At 44.6% G+C, this 24718-nt stretch overlaps 1 protein-coding gene across 2 annotated transcripts in view; it reads left to right on the top strand.

The window, feature by feature from the left end:
- The first annotated feature begins 11600 nt into the window (after nucleotides 1-11600).
- LOC120933114 (aspartate aminotransferase, cytoplasmic-like) overlaps nucleotides 11601-24718 on the top strand; it is a 47409-nt gene continuing 34291 nt past the window's right edge. The window contains exons 1-4 of one of the 2 annotated variants that reach the window (XM_040346119.1): nucleotides 11601-11755; nucleotides 11841-11917; nucleotides 21169-21335; nucleotides 23212-23393. In XM_040346119.1, coding sequence (XP_040202053.1) covers nucleotides 21218-21335; nucleotides 23212-23393 — 300 coding nt within the window. In that variant the 5' untranslated portion in view covers nucleotides 11601-11755; nucleotides 11841-11917; nucleotides 21169-21217. Of the gene's footprint in view, nucleotides 11918-21168; nucleotides 21336-23211; nucleotides 23394-24718 lie in introns of both variants that reach the window. The other variant, XM_040346118.1, reaches the window with a different exon arrangement.

Raw genomic sequence — 24718 nt, 5'->3', positions numbered from 1 at the left:
TGCTATATACACAGTGGGGGAGATGTGGACATTACAGTGGGGGGAGATGACGGCATTAGTTATAATTAATTAAAATGTTTGTGTTCAATCAATTTTTTATTTATTATTTAATCAGTAACGGCCCTAGAATAAACCTTTTTATGGTCATTTATGACACTGGATGTGGCAAGCCAATGACCTCAATGTGAAGAGGTGTGTGTGTGTGTTGTGTTTTTTTTTTTTTCAACTCAATGGGTGGAACAGAAAAGACAGAGGTCGCTATATTAACTGAGCAATGTTAGTGCAGCGATCTCCCCAGCTGAACTTTTGGATTGTGCCCCCCCCCTCCCCCCTCCTATTCTATGCAGGAAGGTAAATCTTCTCTGTGCAGCAGCCCCCCTCATTCTTACCTGAGCCACATCACGATCCAGCGATGTGCACAAGAGCCTCGGCTCTCCAGGAACTATGCCTCATTGACTGAGACAGCAGAGGATCCATGGGTTCCCTGCTGCTAACAATGGCAGTGAGCCAATGAGGAAAGAGAGCGGGCAGGGCCTAGCTGTGGCTCTGTGTGTGAATAGACACACATAGCAGAGGCTCAGGAGCGAACCTGCTTGGGTGCTCCCATTGCAAGCTACATGCTGTGGGAGCACTTGGAAGGAGGGATAGGCCAGGAGTGCTGGTGGGGGACCTGCGAAGTGTGTGTGTGTGTGTATGTGTGTGTGTGTGTATATATATATATATATATATATTTTTTTTTTTTTTTTTTTAATATATAAAATAATTGCCTTTTAATGTCATTTGGCAGAATGTTTGGAGCAAACCACTGTTTTTTGTTTTTTTCACCACCAAAATGATCAAGAACAGTGCTTCCCAAAGTAGGCGACACTGTCCACTGTGGGGTGCTGAAATGATGCGGGGAGGTGATTTGTAGGCTCATGTGCAAATGGGGGGCGTTTGAATAAAAATAAGTGGGCAGTGAAAGCCTAAAAAAAACACTTGTGTACATATTTCATCTTTTGTGGAACATAGAGTTTTTAAAGTTGCTTTAATTGAAAAATAATGTACAAAATGTTTATAACCATTAGTGTCCAAGTCCACTGACAAGTCTTCAAACCCAACTCCAGGCATCAAAACAAATCCCATGCGGTAGTGCTGTGCTCCAGTTACATGGGTTAAGTACTTGTTTTTGTCCAGGATTGAGGAGAAACTCTTTCTTTTAGTTGGCCGAACCTCCGCTTTCTCGGTAAACCGTGCTCCCTCACAATTCAGTTGTGGACTGTTTCTGATGTCTTCACATGAGCACAGCACATTATAAAAAACAGTAGCTCCAGAGATATGAACTACTGATGTTACAATTCCTCACTTTTCCTGTAACTTGGTGGCCTCTCCAAACTTCATCAACTTAGCAGTAAAGCCTTCTGTCAACCATTGGAGCAATATAGATATCGCTGCTTTATCAACAGATATCAATATTCTTTAAATCTACTGACTCACTGAATTCCAAAAGCAGTGCCTAATTGTTTACACTTTCTTTGTGAAATGGTAGGAGTAAAAGGGTGTTTTACCCAGTAGGCTAGGCCCGATATTTGGGTCACGAAAACCTGCAAGAGTGCAGGAAGGTGGAGGAGTCGGCGAGGGGGGGTCTACCCCCCGGCGGACAACTCTTCCAATTAGGAGATAACCCAAAGGAGAGTATTGGGTTTAGGGGAGGGAGGGGGGGCGAGGGGTGGGCTTCCTTTTTTTTTTTTTGTGTTCCTTTTGGGGAAATCCTTTTTGTTTTTATTTATTTTAATTTTTTTGCCGTCTGCGTGTTTTTTGTTTTGGTCTCTGCTCTCCATCTCCTCTCACTTCACTCAGACAGGCAGGGAAACAGAGAAAGATATACAGCAGCGAATAGTTGAAGCGTTTTTTTTATAAAGATAAGGGATGGCAGGTCCATTAAAGCAGTGGTCATCAACCTTGTCCTGCAGGGCCCACTAACAGGCCAGGTTTGCAAGATAACTGAAATACATCACAGCTGATATCATTTGCTCCTCAGTGATTGCAGTATTCTAGACTGCATCTCCCCAAGGTAATACATAAAACCTGGCCTGTTGGTGGGCCCTGCAGGACAGGGTTGATGACCACTGCATTAAAGGTAATAACATATAATGTTAGAGGCCTAAATTCACCTCAGAAGAGAGGCCGCCGTCTCTGGCAAGAGTTACGCCATTATGCTATAGACGTGGCCTTCTTGGAGGCAACACATTTCCTGAAAGGGGCCACACCGAATATGCCCTTACACATATTTAACCAGTGGTTTCATGCGCCGTCCCCGATTGCAAAGGGAGTGTCAATAACATTTAAAAAGACATGCCCAGTCATTGTGACCTCCTCACAAATAGATCCAGAGGGTAGGTACCTTTTTTTTTTTAAAGCGACACTGAACGGCCACTGCTATACATTTACCTCAGTGTATGCGCCAAACACGGGAACGGCTAACTTCCTGATAAAAACTTTGAAATTTCTAGAGAAGGATTTTTGATTTTGGGGGCTGATTTCAATTTAGTAATAAATCCTAGTATAGATACATCAGCGGGCAAAACACCCATATCATTCAAGGCTCTAAAAACACATAAAACAGCTTTTACGGTCTGCCCATTTGGTAGATGGATGGCGAGTAACGCACGAGGGGGAAAAAATACTATAGCTACTACAAAATGCACAATATGTACTCTCGTTTAGATCTTTTCTTCGTGGACCAGTTCTACCTAGAAAGGATCAGATCATGTACGATAGAACCAATAACGATTTCAGATCATGCACCTGTCATTATGACCCTGTATCCAATCTCATTGGGCCAACTAGAACGAGTTTGGCGGTTAAATGAGACACTGTTAGATGATAGTCACATTATGGAGGACTTAACCTCTAAAATTAAAATATATTTTGAAAGGAACGTGTCTGGGGAAACTTCTGAACAGGCTATTTGGTAGGCCCATAAGTCAGTGATTAGGGGGGAATTGATAGCTTGGGGGTCAAGGGAAAAAAAAAGAAAAACAAAAAGAAATAACAGATTTGTTGGAAGAAATAAATACAATAGAGATAAAACATAAATCTTCCATGGACCCAGCAGACGCTAAGAGGTTGGAAGATGCGCAAAGTAAACTGACACAGTGTCTAGACCAGAAAACCAGAAATAAATATAGATACTACGTGCACCGGTTCTATGAACAGGGAAATAAGTGTGGTCGTCTTTTAGCTAGACAACTTAAAAAACAACAAGATTCCAGACATGTTCCTGATCTAACTATACAAAATAAAAAAATAGTAGAAACACAGGCAATTGCGGCAGAATTCCATAAATTCTACGAGAACCTATACAACATTCAACAGGAATCGGCAAGCCCCACTAATGAATATCGAGTGGGGGAGGTCAGGGATTATATTGCGGACTCAGCGTTGCCTTCGCTGCCCCCTGAAGCTACGGAGATGATAAATAGGCCGATAACAGTGGAGGAAGTGAATGGAGTAATGGCAAATTTAACAGTAGGAAAAAGCCTAGGGCCAGATGGCTTTACGAACCTATATTATAAAAAAAATTCGGAAAACCTGGGCACTCCAATATCTGATTACTTATTCTGAATCCACTGCCTCCAGAAGCATTATTGGCACATATCACAGTCCTTCCAAAACCAGGAAAAGACCCCCAACACTGCGCCAATTATAGACCAATATCTCTGTTAAACTCTGACACAAAGTTATTATCAAAAATCCTGGCACTTAGACTACAGGATCATTTAGTGAAGCTAGTTCACCCTGACCAAACAGGCTTTATGAAGGGCCGTGAAGCTAGAGATAACACCATAAGCGCATTAAATGTCCTGCACTGGATGCAACATGGCCCGGACAGAGCCCCTAGAATAATATTATCTATGGATGCTGAAAAAGCTTTCGACAGGGTTAATTGGATGTTCATGACTGAGGTCTTGAGGTGGATGAGAGTGGGAGACCGTGTGATGGGCTGGGTAATGGCGTTGTATGCGTCCCCGAGAGCAAGAGTAAAGGTGAATGGCATCTTGTCAGACTACTTCCAAATATACAATGGGACGAGACAAGGGTGCCCGCTGTCTGCCTTACTATTTGCGATGATATTGGAACCCTTTCTCTGTAAAATAAGAAAAAATAACGGAATTATGGGAACGCGTATAGGGCTGGACGAACATAAGGTATCGGCATATGCCGATGACCTGTTGTTCTATTTATCTACACCACAGACTTCATTACCTGCTCTGATGGAAGAAGTATCTAGGTTTGGGGCCCTATCCAATTTTAAAATTAATTTGGAGAAGTCTATATTATTTCCTAGCCATGTACCTTTAAGGATGGCGAATACTTTACAAGAAGCATATCGCTTCGTATGGAATAAAAAATCACTAGTCTATCTAGGGACGCATATAATGCCTGACCCAAAACTTCTATACAATCTGAATTATGGTGCTTTAATGGAAGGGGTAAGAGAGGATCTTCAGAAATGGAAGGGGCAATTCTTAACGTGGTTCGGAAGGGTGAATGCAATAAAAATGAACATACTACCTAAAATAATTTATGTCTTACAGTGCCAATTTCCCTCCCACAGAGTTTTTTTAAGGGCAAATACGGAAGGCTTTTGTATCCTTTGTATGTAACGATAAACGCCCCAGATTAGCCTATGAAATTTTGTGTAGAGAAAAGTCAAAAGGTGGAGTGGGGTTGCCAGATGTAATATCATATTATAGGGCAATGGCACTAGTACGTATACTAAATTGGAATCATGACCACTCAAATAAAATATGGGTAAAATTAGAGCAAACAATGGCAGGAAGGAACCTAGCAGGAGCACCTTGGATTCCGAAGTTAGAAAGAGGGCTCTCAAAGTGGATATCACCCTTAACTGATAATACATTAAGGATATGGGATAAAATAAATCAATCAGGAGACTATTCTCCTGGGATATCCCCCTTGGCCCCCCTGGAGGGATTCCCGTGGTTCCCCCCAGGTGAGGAAGTAGGATCAATGAAGGCCTGGGGAAGGGATGGGGACACCACATGCAGCAAATTTTCCCCATGTGAAACTTTGACTTCCTTATTAGAATTGAGGCGGAGCTTGGGAACAGTCCCAATGGTGGAATGGAGGTATCATCAATTAAGATTTTCTTTCAAAAACTGGAAAACTAGGATAAGGCCTCTTAATTCGCTTACTATATTTGAAACTAGATGTGCAAAGATAATAAGGGCTAAACACTTACTGTCTCAAATGTACAGATTAATCCTAGGGACACGGATAAAAACACCTTACTATATTAGAGAATGGGAAGGAGAGCTAAACCACAGGTTTACTATGCTACAAATTAAAAAACGGATTGATTCCGCACACTATACATCTGTATGCTCACAGATTCAAGAGATGTATTATAAATTCTTATCAAGGTGGCATAGAACCCCAGTAAGACTGGCACAAATGTATAGGAATGCGGACAATAGGTGTTGGAGGGGATGTGGACAAGAGGGTACCCTACTCCACCTGTGGTGGTCATGCCCAAAGATCAGAGGATTTTGGCAAGAGATTGCCCCTTGGGTGGGAAGGCTATCTCCCGAAGAAATAGAATTGACACCTCTAAACTTTTTATTTCACGGGGCAGCAAGGTCCATGGGATTATATAAGGAGAGTATTACGCCCCACTTATTAAATGCGGCAAAATAATTAATACCTAGATTATGGAAACAGGATAAAAGGCCAACTATTCCTGAATGGAAGAGAGAAATGAATTCAATTATGGAGACTAATTTGTTTGAGTCTTTGTCTTTTCCTTTTTTCTTTTTTTTCTCTCTTAGGGCCAGATTCACGTAGAAAAGCGGCGGCGTAACGTATCGTAGATACGTTACACCGCCGCAATTTTTCATCGCAAGTGCCTGATTCACCAAGCACTTGCGATGAAAATCTATGCCGGCGGCCTCCGGCGTAAGGCCGGCCAATTCAAATGGGCGTGTGCCATTTAAATTAGGCGCGCTCCCGCGCCGGACCTACCGCGCATGCTCCGTTTCCGAACTCCCGCCGTGCTTTGCGCAAAGTGACGTCATTTTTTCGAACGGCGATGCGCGTAGCGTAATTCCGTATTCCCGAACGGCTTACGCAAACAACGTTATTTTTTAAATTTCCACGCGGGAACGACGGCCATACTTTATACAGCAATACGATTGCTGTGTAAAGTTAAGGCACCAAAAAAAAACGACTAACTTTGCGACGGGAAACTAGACTAGCGGCGACGTAGCGAACGCAAAAAAACTTTGTGGATCGCCGTAACTCCTAATTTGCATACCCGACGCTGGTTTACGACGCAAACTCCCCCCAGTGGCGGCCGCGGTATTGCATCTTAAGATCCGACAGTGTAAAACAATTACACCTGTCGGATCTTATGGCTATCTATGCGTAACTGATGTCGTATCTGCTCTGTGAATCTGGCCCTTAGCTCTTAATGCGAATTCCAGTGCGGCGCTGCCCCTAACCCCCACCTGTATAGGTTTAAGAGAGGGGGATTCATTATGGGGGGAAGGGGAGAGGGGGGAAAGAAAGGGAGAAAAAAGGAAAGGGAAAGAAAGGGGAAATGAAATTAAAAAACTATTTTTATTTTATTTTATTTTTTTTGGGGGGGGGGCGGGTTATGAGTGTGTAATGGGGATGGGAGGATATAAAAAGGGGGGGTAAGTTATTAGTGGTTTTATGGCTTTTTAGAGGCCTCAGATTTTGAACACTTGGTAAAAATGTTTTAAGGGGAAGGTGATGGGGTTATAAGGAATAATGAGCTTTAGAGGGGTTAATGGCTTTTTAGAAGCCTCATATCTAAGGGGTCACCAAGAAAAAAATAATTTTATTAATAGATATTTTTTTTTGGGGGTGGGATAGAGCCGCGGGGAGTAAGTGAGAGTGGAGGGGGACGATTTTTCTCTTATTTATTTTTTTTTTTTTCCTGGGGGGGGGGGGGTATGGGATACAGATAGGGATGTTTATTGTATAATGGTGTGATACATTGTAATATATTGTTAAATGGAAAGCTTGGAAAATTAATACATTTTGATAATAAAAAAAAATAAAAAAATGGCAGGAGTACAATGTACCCCGTTACCAATTCACATGGGGGGGGCGGGATCTGAAGTTCCCCTTTATTAAAGGGGGCTTCCAGATTTCGGTAAGCCCCCCCCCCGCCCGTAGACCCCCACAACCACCGGGCAAGGGTTGTGGGGATGAGGTCCTTGTCCCCATCAACACAGGGACATCCTCCCCATGTTGAGGGCATGTGGCCTGGTACGGTTCAGGAGGGGGGCCGCTCTCTCCCCCCCCTCTTTTCCTGCGGCCTGCCAGGTTGCGTGCTCGGATAAGGGTGTGGTATGGATTTTTGGGGGAACCCCATGCCATTTTTTTTCTTTAACTTTGGTGCAGGGTTCCCCTTCAAATCCATACCAGACCCCACGCCTTTTTTGGTTCAGGCCGGGTTTGGGTGCCGTTTTTTTCAATGACTTTGATCTGTATTGCCGGGACCCGACAATTCATGAATAGCCGTGAGTAGTTTTAAATTACTTTTTTTTTTCCTTTTATAAATGACATTTTGTGCAGGGGCAGTGTTCAAACACATTTTTTGCATGTTCTGGTGTGAACCGAACTGGGGGGGTGTTCGGCTCATCCCTACTGGCCATTCAGTGGGCCAGACTACATTTTCGCCCTCTCCAGATGGACGTTCTACAGAAATGGTCAAACTGAGAATCCTTGGAGAAGTAAATCATAATTGCCACGAGCGTGATGAGGGATCTTTGGTGGTGGTTGCAAAATCTGGCCAGTCTGACAGAAGGCCTCTCCTGGGATTTCCTTCTAAACAAACAGTTGAACACAGATGCACACGCTTGGGGCTGTGGAGCCCACCTAGACGGTCAGACTGCACAGGGGTCCTGGTCAAAATTAGAGGCCAGGAAGTCATCCAACTGGTGTGAACTAAAGTCCATTTTTCTAGGTCTCCTCTCTTTCCAGCAGGAAATCAAGGGGCAGCATGTACAGGTCCTGTCAGACAACACAAAGGCAGTGGCCTACGTGGGAACAAGGAGCAAGGGTCTCTTGGACTTGGCCATGCAGTTACTTACCTGGGCTGAGTGCAATGTGGCTTCTCTGACGGCAATCCACCTGAAAGTGTCCCAAAATCTCCTGGCAGAGAGGAAGATGGCTGAAGCGGAGTGGATCTTAAACCAGGAGGTCTAGGATCGTCCACAGGTCAACTTATTCGCAAGCCAACAAAATGCAAAAACGCCAATATTCTTTTCGCTTCACAGGGAAGATCAGGCCAAGGGTCTAGACGCTTTTGCTCATCTATGGGATTACCCCTTGTGCTATGAGAGCAATCTACATGACGGTGTGGGAGAAATATAATTTGTGGTGCTCTTCAGGTTAAAAATACAATTTCAGTTTTGGATTTCCTCCATGAAGGAATGGAGAAGGGGTTGGCAGCCAGCACCCTAAAAACCCAAGTGGCTGCTCTCTCCAGAAAAGCTGAAAGAACTTTATCGCAAAAAGTTTTGATTTATTAGGTTTTTCAGGGCCTTGGCACAAAACAGGCTTGTGGAACTTTAAAGTTTTTCCCAAATTGGATTTATCTCTTATGTCACGGGGGTTCAGGAAAGCTCCATTTGAACTCTTAGAGGAAGTGTCTCTTAAGAGTTTAATTCTAAAGACAGTTTACTGGTTGCAATTACTTTGGCTCGAAGAATAAGCGAGATTCAGGCCTCGTGTGTTTTTTTTTTTTTTCTGGACCAGGTGATTCTTTGGGAACAGATCCGGCTTGTCTTCCTAAAATTTTTACATCTTTTCATCATACTCAGGAAATAGTACTACCCACATTTTCTTCGGCCCCAGCAAATGCAGGGGAGGAGGCCTTTCATACATTAGATGTAAGAAAATTCCTGGTAAAGTACCTAACCTTAACCAAGAATTCGGGAAATTAATGGCACTTTTCATAATCTTCTCTGCAAGGCAGCTAACCGGTCCAGATTTTCTACCTTCCATTGGCACTACAGGCTGGACCTACTGTTGGCTGCAGATCAGGCTTTGGTAGGAAGGTACTGCAGGCAGTGGTCCCACCCTAGGGTAATTTTCTCAGATATCCTCTCCAGATATCTCATCCTTCTCCAGGTGCTGTCCTGAAAGGCGATTTGTGTATAGACAGCAGCTGCTACCCCGCCTGTTTTCCTTTAAAATATAACTTTTATTTTCTGTTATGGTTTGTTTTTGTTCTGTACTCTGTTTGCTAGCATGTCGGAGGCTACTCTATAACTGAAGGCATGGTGGAATAGGAGGGATTTTTTAGGGCTGCGGCAGGGGCGGACTGACAACTCTTGGGGGCCCCCGGGCAATAGATTATGGGGCCACACAGTACTGTGTATATACACACCCACACGTACAGTATACACATACACACACAGTATACCTACACAGAATACACACACACACACACACACACTCTACATACACACACTGAGAAGGTACTGGAGAGGCAGGGAATCTATAATCTTGGAATTTTTAGACCAAAAGGATGTCGGTAAGGGACATTTTAGGGACAGATGTAAAAAAACACAGATTTTTACACACTGTCCCTGTTTTTTTTCTGAGGCTGGCAACCCTTATGGGGCCCCCGGGCAGTGCCCGAGTGCCCAATCTGCCCCATGGGCTGCGGTGTTTCCTGGGATAATAGGTGGAGCTGCACTTTCTCTAGGTGCTATCCTTAAAGGCTCTTGTAAATACCGTCACCAGTAAGTCTAACTAGAGTCTTGAATATGATGTTACTTTGGGTAAATGGATATCAAACATGGCATGCTTTTAAAATTGCGAATTCCCGTGGCATGGTGCCAAACTACAGTACATCTATTAGAAACGCTTTAAAAGTTTTTACACATTGCCAGTTTAGAGTTCCACAGGAGATCTGGGCAATGTTATGTATAATTTTCCATATAGTATAATACCTGGTTGATCCTGTCTGTTCCTGTCAGTAAACAGACTTTCCATCATTCTATCCCCCTCCCTTCCTGTCATTTCTGTGGCCTGTGTGAAACTTATCCTCTGCCCACCCTTTCTCTCCCCTCCTGAAAAATAACCAGCAGAGGAATGTGAGCCCCTTCCACATGAGTGTCTCTGCTTGGGAGTAAGACCAGAGAAACCATGTGACTGCACAGAAGCACTGCTGGGAAAAAGTATTTAGACATTATATTGCTAAAAAAAACACACACTGCCATTACTATTGCCCCCATAACAGATCCTATCATGGGAGTTTATTGTGGAGACTTTACAACCACTTTCAGGCTGCATTCACACTACAGCATTTTGAATCACGGGCAGATTTGCAGTGGATCTGCCTGCAATATGACAACGTCGAGGTGTGAATGACAAAACGCAGAACTCTCATTCGAGATGCCATTCATTTGAATGATACCTCAAATCAGGGTGTGAGTCTTTCTCCCTGGTGTGGAGTGTCGTGCTCGCCCCCTCCCTTGGACAACAGGAGAGTTAGGACGCTCTCTACATTGCAGATAGAGAAAGGAGCTGTGTGTTAGTGGGCGTCCTGACTCTCCTGTAGTCCAAGGGAGGGGGCATGCAAGACACTCCACACCAGGGAGAAAGCCTCACATTACTGCGTGGAGCTATAGACAGAATAACAGGAAGTGAGGATTTCTCAGAAGAAATGAGGACATTTAAAAGCAAAATCGAAGAAAGAGGTAAGTGAAGGAGGACTGCACCAAGGTAAAGGAAGCTATTTAGGAAAACATTTTTTACCTGTACAACCCCTTTAATTCTGCATAAAACATTTTAATTGAGATTACTTAGATGAGAGAGATAATTTGAGGGCATGTTTAGGGTGATGCAGGGTAGGGATTGGGTAGGGAAACTGGTGGCGAGTAACCCTAAGGCCTGGCTAGTAGCTCAGGACTTGAAATTTTAAACACTGGAATATTCGCTATTCTCACAAAGAATCTCCTCTCTGCCACTCAGGAAGCCGGTCTGATCCCCTTTTTCATGATTGGCCAACAGGAGAAGCATTCTGATTGGCCACCGAGCAGGAGGGAGGAGATGCAAGCTGCCGAGCAGGGGAAGGAGAAGCTGCTTGTGATGCCTGTAGAGGAGAGCAGAAAAAACAGCCTGTGATTGCCCGCCATGGATGGGGTAAGTGCACCGACTGACCAACTCAACCTGGGGGGGGCGTTTGCACTGTTTGCTGCCCCCCCCCAAAATAAATTACCACTGGCCGTCACTGAAACTCTCTGCTGTTTATTATTACAGCAAACACCCTTTTGTATTTAAAGACCGTGTTAGCTTGGGCTAGGCCTGGATTGCATGTGAATCGCACAATAATGCAGCGTGTTCATGTGCGTTTCATGGTATGAACTGGCCCGCAGCAAATATATAATGGAAGTTTATAGCCAAAAATACAGATTTTAATGTCTGCAAAAAATGAAAAGCTTGCTGTAGAGGGGAACTGGTTAATAAGCCAGTCTTGGTTCTCTTTTGTACAAGTAAGACTCAGGGTAGCTGTGTTGACTAACTACCGTGGTAACAAGAGTCATTGAGATTCTGTTGCCAGCCAACAAGCAGGAAAAAGGAAACACTTTCTGCCTGGACATAAGACTCTCTCTGTAGACACAAAGCCCAGGATGCTGACGGGTGTCCACAGGCTATGTGCACACAATAGTCACGTGACCAGCAACCGTGTAAACCTGTCTGATAGGTGAGCTTGTGGAATGATCTCCTACTATTATTATAGAGCTGGGTGTAAAAGTGAGAAACATGTCTGCGTTACCTCTCATCTCTAGGAAAACAGAAGCTTTAGGAACGCGCTAGCAACTTCTCTGATCATGGACGTCATGAATGAATAGTCTGATTTTGGCAGGTAGGCAGCATTCTAAATCTTTCTTTGGAACTCTCTACTGCACTGATTTCCGCTTATACTACTGTCTGTGGGGAAAACCTTTGCAAACAAAATAAGTATGATGTTTTCTGTAGACTTTTTAATTAAATGTAGTAGTATTTTATTGAATTAAAGATTTTTTTTTTTTTGTTGTTGTTGATTCATTATTTTAAACTTTAAAATTGCTGGTTTTCTTTAACTGCATGTTGCCACTAAATATTATCAAAATATAATGTCATTTTTCTTTTACTCCCTAGCAGGAGGATAAATAATGGAGTTTGCAGCGTTTACCGCTGCTTTGTACTTGGTTATTGCAAAAAAAAATCTATAAAAATGAAGATTAAGATATTTTTAACTATTTTTTAGAATCGAAAGAATCGTACCAAAAACAATACTATACAGCCATACATTGTGCATAGCTCCCAACTGTCCCTGATTTCAAGGGACTGTCCCTGATTTGGAGCAATGTCCCTTTGCCCCTCATTTTTACCTCATCTTTATAGATGTATATACACTTTTTATCTATCAAAAAGTGTTTCCCAGTGCTAAACCTTTCATCTCATTTCTAAATTGCTGGTCAAAGATTAGAGCACTTTTTGCGATTCGGCACTGCGTCACTTTAACTGACAATTGCGCGGTCGTGCGACATGGCTCCCAAACAATATTGACATCTTTTTTTCTCTTCCCACAAATAGAGCTTTCTTTTGGTATTATTTGATCACCTCTGCGGTTTTTAGTTTTTGCGCTATAAACCAAAATATAGCGACAATTTTGAAAAGAAATAATATTTTTTACTTTTTACCATAATAAATATCCCCCAAAAATAAATATATATATATATATATATATATATATATATATATATATATATATATATATATATATATATAAAACAATTTCCTCAGTTTAGGCCGATACGTATTCTTCTACATATTTTTTTGTAAAAACAAATCACAATAAGCGTTTATTTGTTTGTGCAAAAGTTATAGCGTTTACAAAATAGGGGGTAGTTTTATGGCATTTTTATTAATATTTTTTTTTTTTACTAGTAATGGCGGCGATCATTTTTTTCGGTACTGCGACATTATGGCGGACACTTCGGACACTTTTGACACATTTTTGGGACCATTGGCATTTTTATAGCGATCAGTGCTATACAAATGCATTGATTACTATAAAAATGCCACTGGCAGGGAAAGGGTTAAGTATGTTCCCTGGCTGTGTTCTAAATGTAGGGGTGGGTGGACTCACTAGGGGAAATGACTGATCGCTGTTCATACATTGTATGAACAGACGATCAGGCATTTTTCCCCTGACAGGACCGGGAGCTGTGTGTTTACACACACAGCTCCCGATCTCCACTCTGTAACGAGCGATCGCGGGTGCCCGGCGGTGATCGCGACCGCCGGGCACGCGTGCGGGTGTCAGGCGCAAGCGAGTTGGCCGCTTCGCGCGGTGACGTTATACTACGTGCTCTCGCGCAGGGGAGCCGACCTGCCGCCGTAGAACTGCGGCGGCTGGTCGGCATGTAGTTAAAGGATCACTAAAGGAATTTTTTTTTTTTTTTAGCTAAATAGCTTCCTTTACCTTACTGCAGTACTGGTTTCATGTCCTCATTGTTCGTTTTTGCTTTGAAGTAGCTGTAATTCTGCTGTGATCTCCACACTTCCTGCTTGTCTGGCTCCTTATGAAAAATCTCATGGCAGCTTTTCACTGTGGTCCAAGCTGTGTGTCTAAAACTCCTCAGAACCAATCCGATTCATTTTAAAACAAAACACTGCCCTGGATTTGTTTGTTTTTGTTCTGTGGGTCTCTTAACTTTACAGAAACATGAAACCAGTTTAAAACGAAAGTGAAACTAGAGGCACATTATATGATTGAATTTAATCTATTTTTAATCATTTTTAAAAGGAATCGGTTAACTTTTATGTCTCTATACCCTGTAAATAGTAATTTCAGCAAAAAAAAATATTCCTTTAGTGACCCTTTAAGGGTGTGTGGCCAGGGGTGTGTCCTATGCCTGCATACTTTTGCGCATACTCATTCCCATTTCAGAAAGTTGGGAGGTATGACATTGTGACTAAAGCCTTATACACATGATTGGATTTCCATTGGACAAATCCGTGTTTTTTTGTGCGAAGGGCGTTGTCCGTGAACTTGTTCTGCATACAGGCGGTAGAACATTTTCAGCCAACATACACCAAACTACGTGTTTTTTCAGCTATTTAGCACCACCCTTTGGGCAACTTCTGCTAATGTCTGATGGTTAGCATTGGTTTGGAGCATGCGTGTTTGTACTTTGGATTTTAGTCCGACGGATTTGTGTACACACGATCGGATAATCCAACAGAACACATTTGTTGTCGGACAATTTCAGAGCATGATCATCCAACATTTGTTGTCCGAAATTCCAACAACAATTGCCCGATGGAGCATACAGACGGTTGGATTATCCGAGAAAACACATCCATCGGAATATCCGATCGTGTGTACGGGCCTTTAGAGTGTATGTCAGAACCGAAAACCTATATATTCAGTACATCTCTGCAATACATGCACATTTCCCCTAGCATTTTTGGTTGTGGCCATCTTGAGTAAGGGCAAATGATTCATGTATCATCTACTTCCTGGAATCCTTCTCCCCTTAGCTCAAGCATGCAAGCAGGAGAGTGTGCTGAGCTGAGAAAGCCCCCCCCCCCCCCCTCAATTTCTGTAGATTCCTAGGATGTATGACATAATTTGCCTAGGCAAAAAAAAAGTATAAAACAACCATATAGGATATTAGGAAATAATGTGTAGCACTGCAAAAGTAAATGAACAGCAATGAAATGTTAATACTGTCTTAAAAAGCAAAAAAGTGGAACTTCCGCTTTAAGCACTCCTCGCCCCCTTACATGCCAAATTTTGGCATGTCATTTTTTTTGGAGGGGGGGGGGAGCGGGTACCCAGATGCCTAGGTGACAACTCCTCTCCCCCTCCCTCCCTGCAATCTTCTGGGACATGTCACAGGTCCAGGCCCGGACTGGCCATCGGGCAAACCTGGCCCCCAGGCTGCAAGTCCTAGTAGCGGGGCACAAGGCTCTTTGAGCCCGCGCCACTCATCAAGCCTCTCCGCGGCCGCCCGGGGGACGTAAACACAGAGGGGGGGGGGCTAGATGAGAAGCCTTCGGCCTCTCAACGGCCGGGGGCGCGATTGCGAGGGGGGAAGAGCCAGAGCAGACACCTGCTACTGACAACTTGAAGCCGGCCCGGATTGCAGAAAACGTGAGTGCATATAAAACAATAATTTTCTCCATCTCCCTTCTGCAATATTGGAATGCCTGAGGCTGCGGGAGGTAGAGGAAAAGCAGGCATTCCAATACTGCAGAAGGGATATGGAGAAAATGATTGTTTTATATGCAGCCGTCCCCACTGCTCCTCCTACACCACCCATATTCTTTGCCTCCTCGTGATCTCCACCTACCCCCAGTGCTCTCTGCCACACCCCCCCCCCCAGTGCTCTCTGCCGCTCCTCCCAGTGCTCTCAACCTCACCCCAGGGCTCTCTGCCACCCTCCCAGTGCTCTCTGCCACCCTACAGTGCTCTCAACCTCCCCCCAGTGTTCTCTGTCCCCCCCCAGTGCTCTATGCCACCCCCTGTCCTCTCAACCTCCCCCCATGGCTCTCTGCCTCCTCCCTCTATGCTCTCTGCTACCCCTCCAGTGCTCTCTGCCACCCCCAGTGCTCTCAACCTCCCCACCAGTGCTCTGCCACCCTACAGTGCTCTCTGCCACCCCTCAGTGCTCTCTGCCACCCCCCCCAGATCTCTCCACCTCCCTCCATGCTCTCTGCTACCCCCCCCCCCCATTGTTTTCCTCCACCCCCAGTGCTCTCAACCTCCCCCCAGTGCTCTCAACCTCCCCCCAGTGCTCTCAACCTCCCCCCAGGGCTCTTGCCCACCCCCCAGTGCTCTCTGCCACCCCCCAGGGCTCTCCGCCACCCCACCAGTGCTCTCAACCTCCCCACCAGTGCTCTCTGCCACCCCCAGTGCTCTCATCCTCCCCACCAGTGCTCTCTGCCACCCCCAGTGCTCTCAACCTCCCCCACAGGGCTCTCAAACTCCCCCACAGGGCTTTCTGCCACCCCCCAGTGCTCTTCTGCCACAATCCCCCTCCCCCTGCCACCCCCCTCGCCCATGCTCTCTACCACCCCCGTAGTGCTCTCTGCCACCCCCCCCAGTGTTCTCTTCACCTCCCCCATGCTCTCTTCCACCCCCCCCCCCAGTGCTCTCTGCCACACCCAGTGCTCTCTGCCATGCCCCAGTGCTCTTTGCAACCCTCAGTGCTCTCTGCCACACACCCCCCAGTGCTCTCTGCCACTCCTCCCAGTGCTCTCAACCTCACCCCAGGGCTCTCTGCCACCCTCCCAGTGCTCTCTGCCACCCTACAGTGCTCTCAACCTCCCCCCAGTGTTCTCTGTCCCCCCCAGTGCTCTATGCCACCCCCTGTCATCTCAACCTCCCCCCATGGCTCTCTGCCTCCTCCCTCTATGCTCTCTGCTACCCCTCCAGTGCTCTCTGCCACCCCCAGTGCTCTCAACCTCCCCACCAGTGCTCTGCCACCCTACAGTGCTCTCAACCTCCCCCCAGTGCTCTCTGCCACCCCTCAGTGCTCTCTGCCACCCCCCAGTGCTCTCCACCTCCCTCCATGCTCTCTGCTACCCCCCCAGTGATCTCTGCCACCCCCAGTGCTCTCAACCTCCCCCCAGTGCTCTCAACCTCCCCCCAGGGCTCTTCGCCACCCCCCAGTGCTCTCTGCCACCCCCCAGGGCTCTCCGCCACCCCACCAGTGCTCTCAACCTCCCCGCCAGTGCTCTCTGCCACCCCCAGTGCTCTCATCCTCCCCACCAGTGCTCTCTGCCACCCCCAGTGCTCTCAACCTCCCCCACAGGGCTCTCAACCTCCCCCACAGGGCTTTCTGCCACCCCCCAGTGCTCTTCTGCCACAATCCCCCTCCCCCTGCCACACCCCCCCTCGCCCATGCTCTTTACCACCCCCATAGTGCTCTCTGCCACCCCCTCCAGTGTTCTCTTCACCTCCCCCATGCTTTCTTCCACCCCCCCAGTGCTCTCTGCCACACCCAGTGCTCTCTGCCATGCCCCAGTGCTCTCTGCAACCCTCAGTGCTCTCTGCCACTCCCCAGTGCTCTAAACCTCCCCCCAGTGCTCTCCACCACCACCCAGTGCTCTCTGCCACCCCCTAGTGCTCTCTGCCACCCCCCCTCGCCCATGCTCTCTGCCACCCCCGTAGTGCTCTCTGCCACGCCCCAGTGCTCTCTGCCACGCCCCAGTCCGGGCCTGCACAGGTCCCAGAAGTTTTCCCAGCCACTGAGAAGGCGCAGAAAAACTTGTGCATTCACAGTGCACACCTGGCTGTGAAGCCACAAGCTGTCACAGCCGGGTGCCCACATTTGCGAAGCTGGCGCCTCAGATACACTTTTTGTAGCTGCTAACTTTTAATAAATGTAAAAACGACTGGAACTTCCTTTTTAAAATAAAGTCCCCAAAAAATAGATATAAGTCCAATCTTGAATTAAAATCAACACTAAAAAATTTATTATAATGAAAAATATAAATTCAAATACACAGTTCCATAATAGGATCAGCAATATAAACTTCTTGGTGAAAGCACAACGGTCAGTGCAAAAATGTGCCCAAACAAATTAGTGGTATCTTGAAGAGGTGATCCAGTACAGTGCTCCAAAATCATCCACCACAACCCCGCAAAATTAACACTCACTGGAAAAAATGGCTGACTTTACAGCGGCAAACACGCAGTGTAGATCCACCATCTGTTGTGGGGAAGGCTGTTGAGCAACTCGCATTAGCCAGATGTAGCTGAGGTAAATAAAGCTCACCGGGAGCCATATTAAGTCTCGATAGTGTAGTATTTATTGGATAAAATCCCAAATAAAATAAATCGTAAAAACATATGACAATGGGTGCCACTGCCGACCCTGTATTAGACATTGGCCTGACGTCGGCACTAGTGTCTCCTCACTGACGCGTTTCGTCCAATAGGACATTATCAAGGGGTCAAATAGGATATATTTGACTATCTGTTGTTTATTAGCACCATCAGTATGAGTATTATAAATAATCATTGTTGATTGGGAGAGTGAAGTTCTACTTTAAATTCAGCTTTTTTTTTATTGATTAAAATGGGACCTTGGGTGGTGTATACCATAATGTGCTAATACACATTATGGCAGATTTACCTAAGAAATAAAGCCTTCCAGCTGGTCCTGGGCGCTTCCCCCTTCACCTGATCTTTTTGTGCTTGAATGGCCACGATGACAAAACTCCCACGTGCATGCATGTCACTTCACAAAAGCACAGAGTGAGTGCCATAAACATGGTCTGAGCCATGTGCACCTCAGATTACATTGAGGCCTCATACACACGACCGAACATGTCTGCTGAAACTGGTCCGCGGACCAGTTTCAGCAGACATGTTCGGTCGTGTGTACGGCCGACCGGACAATTTTCCGGCGGATCGGACAGGTTTCCAGCGGACAAATGTTTCTTAGCATGCTAAGAAACATGTCCGCTGGAAGCCTGTCCGTCGGACATGTTCGGTCGTCTGTACGACTTACCGGACATGTCCGCTCGGCCGAAAGCCCTTGCATGCGTCAAAGTGATTCGACGCATTGACCTTCCAGGGTCGCGCACGTCGCCGCATCATCGTCGCCGCGACGGCGCGGCCACGTCACCGCGTATCCTGTCCACGCGGATTTCGGTTTCTCTGAGCGGATTTGTCCGATAAAAACGGTCCGCGGACCGTTTTCATTGGACATGTCCCCTCGTGTGTACGAGGCCTGACACCGATGGGCAAGGAAAGACATTCAGTCGCTTCCTGGTTTCTGGTCTAGGCTAACATGATGTCATATATCTCAGAAGTCTTTTGATGGACATTTTTTCTTTCACCTGGAGGAGGGGCTTTATCTAAGCACACCTTCCTGTCTGCATGCCTGATCTAAGGGCAGATGTATTCCAGGAAGTAAATGCTATGTGAAACATCTGACCTTACTCAAGATGGCTTCAGCAAGAAATGCTGGGGGGGGGTTGGGGGTGGATTCAAAGAGATTTCTCAGCAAGAAAAAACATTGAAGACATGGATGGATGAGTTTGCTTCGTATATTAAAAATGTATTAAATCGAGTTTTGTTTTGTGGTGCCTAAATGCAGTTAAAGAGGAGCTCTAGCCCACACCAAAAAATGTAAAGTCAGCAGCTACAAATTCTGTAGTTGCTGACTTTTACTATTAGGGCACTCATCTGTCCAGGGATCCTGCAGTGTCCTCACCCAAGCCAATTTATGAATCGGCTCTCTGGTGCTGGTGCCGCCATCTTGGGTAAAGGAAACCGGCAGTGAAGCCTTGTTTCCTACTGTGCATGTACAATTTACACTGCGCTTTCTCAATGGGCAGGCTGCAGCAAGGACCGAACTGCCAGCTTAGTTCATGAGCAGACAGTGGAGCTCCACTTAAGTTCTGCTTCTTGCCCTTGACCATAAGTACTTTTGTAGAGGTCTTTTTATGAATGATATGCTTTCAAATGTAAAACACAGCATGGGCTGCCTTGACTTGCTTTCCCTGCAACTTCATACCTCCCAACTACTGTATATGAGATGGAAAGGAGGGATACGTTATTAGAGAAAGCATATATGCAAATGACAAGTATGGCAATATGGTGTAACCAAATCCCCATATTTGCTTATTTGGTTATTATGTTCAGGTGCTTTAAAATAGCCTTGTAGGATTTTAATGACATTTTTGTATGTGTGTTCTATAATCTTTTGTTCTGTTTGTGTGGTCTTATAGCAGCACCATCTTTATTGTGATGCATAGCTGGGCCCCTTTCAAACTGGGGCTCGATTTGCGGTGGCGGTGTGATGGAGTTGATGATTATTTTGTGTTTATGTTCTCTCTCTTCTAACCACTCAAATATTGTTCTCCTTTATTATTTTTCTATTATTAATTTCTTTCTTGTTGCGATGTGTATGTGTGTGTGTATGTATATATGTATATATGTGTGTGTGTGTATGTGTATATATATATATATATATATATATATATACACAAAGTGTGTGTGTGTGTGTGTATTTCAGTATTACATTAATATTATTTTCCTTGAATGAAAGCCATGATAGAGTTAATCTCATCCCAGAGTGAAGACGAGAAACGGATGGCTTTTTAACTACTACTCCTAACCAACCCCCTCCTTTCTGCCCCTCCCATCGACCAAAGAGAAAATGGCCCCCATGAGCTGTGGAATGCTTGCATCGTGGCCAGGAAGAGATGTAGCAAGAGAACACCATATGTGGATGAGCCAATCAGATGCACCCATATGTGATGATGTTTGCTTATGTCACTTTGACTATAAAAGCTGTAACTTGAATAAAGTCTTTTCTTTTCTGTTGGAGATGATGAGGGAGACTGAAGTGTGAGATTTCTTCTGCATGCATGTGCTCACATCATCATGAATTTGGCTCAGTGGCAGAATAGAACATGTATCCTGGAATTGAGCCAGGGAAAATCTATTACAGCGGTATAGCGCCGCTATTTTTAGCGGCGCTATACTGTCAAAATTGCAGCGGAATTGCGGTGGTATTCGGCCACCAACGGTGCGGTATTAACCCCTGCTAACGACTGAAAAAGGGTTAATACCACCGGCAATGCGCCTCTGCAGAGGCGCATTGCCGGCGGTATTACCGTGGTGCCCATTGCTTTCAATTGGAAGGAGCGGTAAACACTCCGCTCCTCTCACCGCTCCGAAGATGCTGCTGGCAGGACTTTTGAAACGGTCCCGCCCCCAATTCTTTGTTTGTCTGACAACCCCTTGGCACACGGACCATGAGGAATAATTCATAAAAAAATGATGATTCAACCCAATTTTTTTTATCACTACTTTTCCTTCATGTTGGATTAAATAATTTTGACTCGAAATTACAGATAATATATTTTAAAGGTTGGATTTCGTGCAGTAAAACACTTTTGATAGATCAGACCAAAAAAGAGGGACAACTGAGGAGGAGAGAGGGACAAAGGAATTTGATTCCAAAAGATGGGCATTCCCTCAAAATGAGGGGCAGTTGTAAGCTATTTTATGTAACTTGGAGAGACCTCAGGACCACCTTTTACATAAACCCCAATTTAATCTTCATAGGTAACAAATTACTGTATATATTTTTTTTTCAGCAGTGAAGCTGGTTTCTTACTGGTGCTTAGTAAAGCAGAGTGAAGCAAGATGACAAGTCTGTCTGTGTTTATTGATGTTCCAAAAGCATCTAAGTTAAGAGATGAGCAACAGGAAGAAGATTTTCTCAAGGACCGAGACCGGAGGAAGATATTTCTGGGGCAAAAAGGTTTATTTTTATTTAATTATTAAAAGTACCTACAGTATATAGTACTGTCAATTTATGCACCGTTTTACATATTATATATTGTACATTAACATTAGTCACTGCCCTCAAGGAGCTTACAATTTAATCTCACATACATACATACATACACAGTTTAGACAGGAGCCAATTAACATGTCTTTGGAGAGCGGGAGGAAACCGGAGTAACCGGAGGAAACCCACGCAGGCACTGGGAGAACATGCAAACTCCAGGCAGGTAGTGCCATGGTTGAGAGGACCCTAGTGCTGCCAAAGGTTAGGACTAATGTTTGGATCAGTTGTGTAAAGGGAAGGTTAACCTGTTAACATTTTTAACTTTTGGTTATTTATTTTAAACTGTTAAAAAATCCTCTTAGCCCCCTCAATACACCAAAATTTGTCATATCCAATTGCTACGAGCTCCTGCACTCTTTGCAGTCTAGCTGGTACAAATCTAGTGCCTGGCGGCCCATGTCTGCACGCTAATATCCCATAATTTAACACATTGAGCTGGTTGCTAAGGAGTGGGCCGGGAAGTCAGCCATCGCCTCCTTAACAGATGACTGATGTAAAGAAAACATGACGGCAAATAAAAATTATGAAGAAAAAACCCAGACCCTTATCCGAGAATGCAGCCCGGCAGGTCAGGAAAGGTAGTGGGTTAATGAGCACCCCTACAACTTCTGAACCGTACCAGGCCACATGCCCTCAACATAAGGGGTCGCTGTGGGGCGGGGGGGCTCTGCCTCCCCACTCCAAAGCACCTTGTCCCCAGTTTGATGGGCCTCTTCCCCACAACCCTGGGCTGTGGTTGTAGTGGTCTGCAGACAAAGGCGTTAACAGAATATGGAAACCCCCTTTAACAAGGGGGCCTCCAGATCCCGCCAACCCTATGTGAATGAGTATGGGGTACACACACACACAGCTTTTGACAATTACTTTATTTAACAAAACAAATGTCCCCCAAAGTAAATCCAACCGTCGGACTTGAAGAAAAAGAGAAAAAAAACTCTGACCCCGCCCCATGTGACACCACTGCCCCACCATGCTCCTGCCTGGTAAAGTCACCAGGTGGCCCTGCCCTTTAGCATTTTAAGAAATGTATCATGGCAGGGCAGACAGAATGTGGGTGTTTTCATTGCAAAAAGAAGCAGCGGGCATCGTGATTTATAATTGAGGGGGGACATTGTTTTTTTCATTTTTTAATGAAGGGCTTATCAAAAATGCGTGTACTGTCTTTCTTCACGTTTACATTTATTTTGTGAATGGGCAGGGGTACTATGTACCCCTTACTCATTCATATAGGGAGAGGCTGGGATCTGGGGGCCCCCATGTTAAAGGGGGCTTCCAGATTGCAATAAGCCGCCCGCCCGCAGACCCCCACAACCACAGCCCAGGGTTGTGGGGCGGAGACCCTTGTCCCCATCAACATGGGGGCAAGGTGCCTTGGGCCAGGGTATGTGGCCTGGTAAGGTTCAGGAGGAGGGGGTAAATACTGTATAATCGTTTTTTGTTCTTATTTGTGCATTTACTTTTTTTTTAACCGAATGCGATAATTTACGCAAATGAGTCACGGGACTGTTTTATCGCAAGCAGTAAACATTAGTGAATTGGGCCCAAATTCATATTTTATTCTGGAGCAATCAAAAGGAGTGACATCCCGACTTTTCAGATCAGCTGCACTGCATATGCAACCATTGGTATTACCAATCTATGGTTATAGAGTTTCAGTTGCATTAAACTGGTTTCACAATCTTTTTCCATAATTAGTTTTTTTAATGTTTGCAATAACTTTACCTGTGCTAGATTCTTATGCACAGAATGAGCTGTGTTTGTTAAGTGCTCCCTTTTTGTTCCATAGTGTTTTTGTCTGATGATGGTCTGCCGTGGGTTCCTTTGCCAGTGAAGAAGGTATATTTGCAGATACTCAATGATCCAACACGAAATTATGAAGATTTGCCAGTAGGTGGAAATCAAGAATTTCTCAGAGGAGTGATGGAACTGGCTTTGGGAAAGAACAACAAGGCTATCCTGGAAAATAGGGTAAGTGGTAGCTTTTCAACAGAAAACAAAATATCAGATTTTTTTTTTTTCCAGGAACATTTTAGTGTTGAAGCTGTGTACCAAAGATGGTTACTGAGCTAGAACTTGCTGTATTATCTAATGATTATTTTTCACCAACTATTTTACTCTGTACTTGGGATTTTATTAAATTCCAGATTAAGCGTAAAGGATATAATATTCAGTACATTACTGGTTGTATGTCAGCCCCTTTAGAGTCGCTAAAATGTACCGTAATCTTTATTTAATTTACAATACAATCCTTATAAAATTATTTGATTCTACTTTTCTTTACATATATTTTCCCCCATGATTAAAATTTGAAGGGACATCTCAGATCTTCCATAGTAGAGTTATTTTCTTTGTTCCATCTCTTGTTTTTTCATATCTCTTATACAGTGCCGATCCTGACCTCCCTGGGGCCCTAAGCAAAATGACATTGTACATTAAATTGAGAAGCAGGGGGTGCTGACTTCTTACCTCTTCTCTTATGCAGCCAGAGATTTGAGAAGCGGGGTGAGGGGGCAAAATGACTTCTCACCAGGCGGGGCCTCTAGTAATTTGGGGGGCCCTTCGCAGCTTTGCAAGGCCCTAAGCGGCTAGCATAGTGAGCCTATAGGGCGGATCGGCCCTGCTCTTATACATCATCCTCCTCATTTTTCTGATCTTTACACATTATTTCTATTTTCTATCTTACTCCATCTCTCTTTTGATCTTCATTTCTTTTTTTCTGGCCTCTACTAGATTTATGTTTTGCCATTATTTCATGCCTTCTTTAGGTATATTAAACTGTGTTATATGTGGCAAAGTGACAGTTCTCAGTGCAATCTTAATCATAATGTGAACAAAAGGTGTACAAAATTATTGCAATATCCAAAAAGCAAATGAGGCCATTTCCTGTGAAGAAAATCCAGAATCTTTGGACTTTCCTTCAGTCCTACTCCTGAAATCATTACTGTTTGGCCTTGTCTGCTACATTACTGTCTTTCCAGAAAGAAGTTCTGGACATGTGCTTACAGATCACCCATTCATTCATATTGCTGGTCTGTAGTTTTGGTGGCCCACAGCCATCCAGAGGAGCATATGGCTCAAGGCTTTGAAATAAATGGGGCTATGGTTATGTACTTTGGTAGGTGGCTGCCACACAGCGGGAACAATTTGAAAAACAACTTCAATTTAAATAAAGTTGGCCTTTTCTTATACTATGCTGTAAGAATGTGCTTGTCATTAAATTAAATCTTATAAAAAAATATTTAGCTATCTTGCATGAATGGTTTTCTTAGATTAACCCAAATCTTTTTTTCATT

This window comes from Rana temporaria, chromosome 3 (assembly GCF_905171775.1).
Source record: "Rana temporaria chromosome 3, aRanTem1.1, whole genome shotgun sequence".
NCBI lineage: Eukaryota > Metazoa > Chordata > Amphibia > Anura > Ranidae > Rana > Rana temporaria.
The sequence above is the reverse complement of the archived record's forward strand: the minus strand, read 5'-3'. Positions and strand labels throughout refer to the sequence as shown.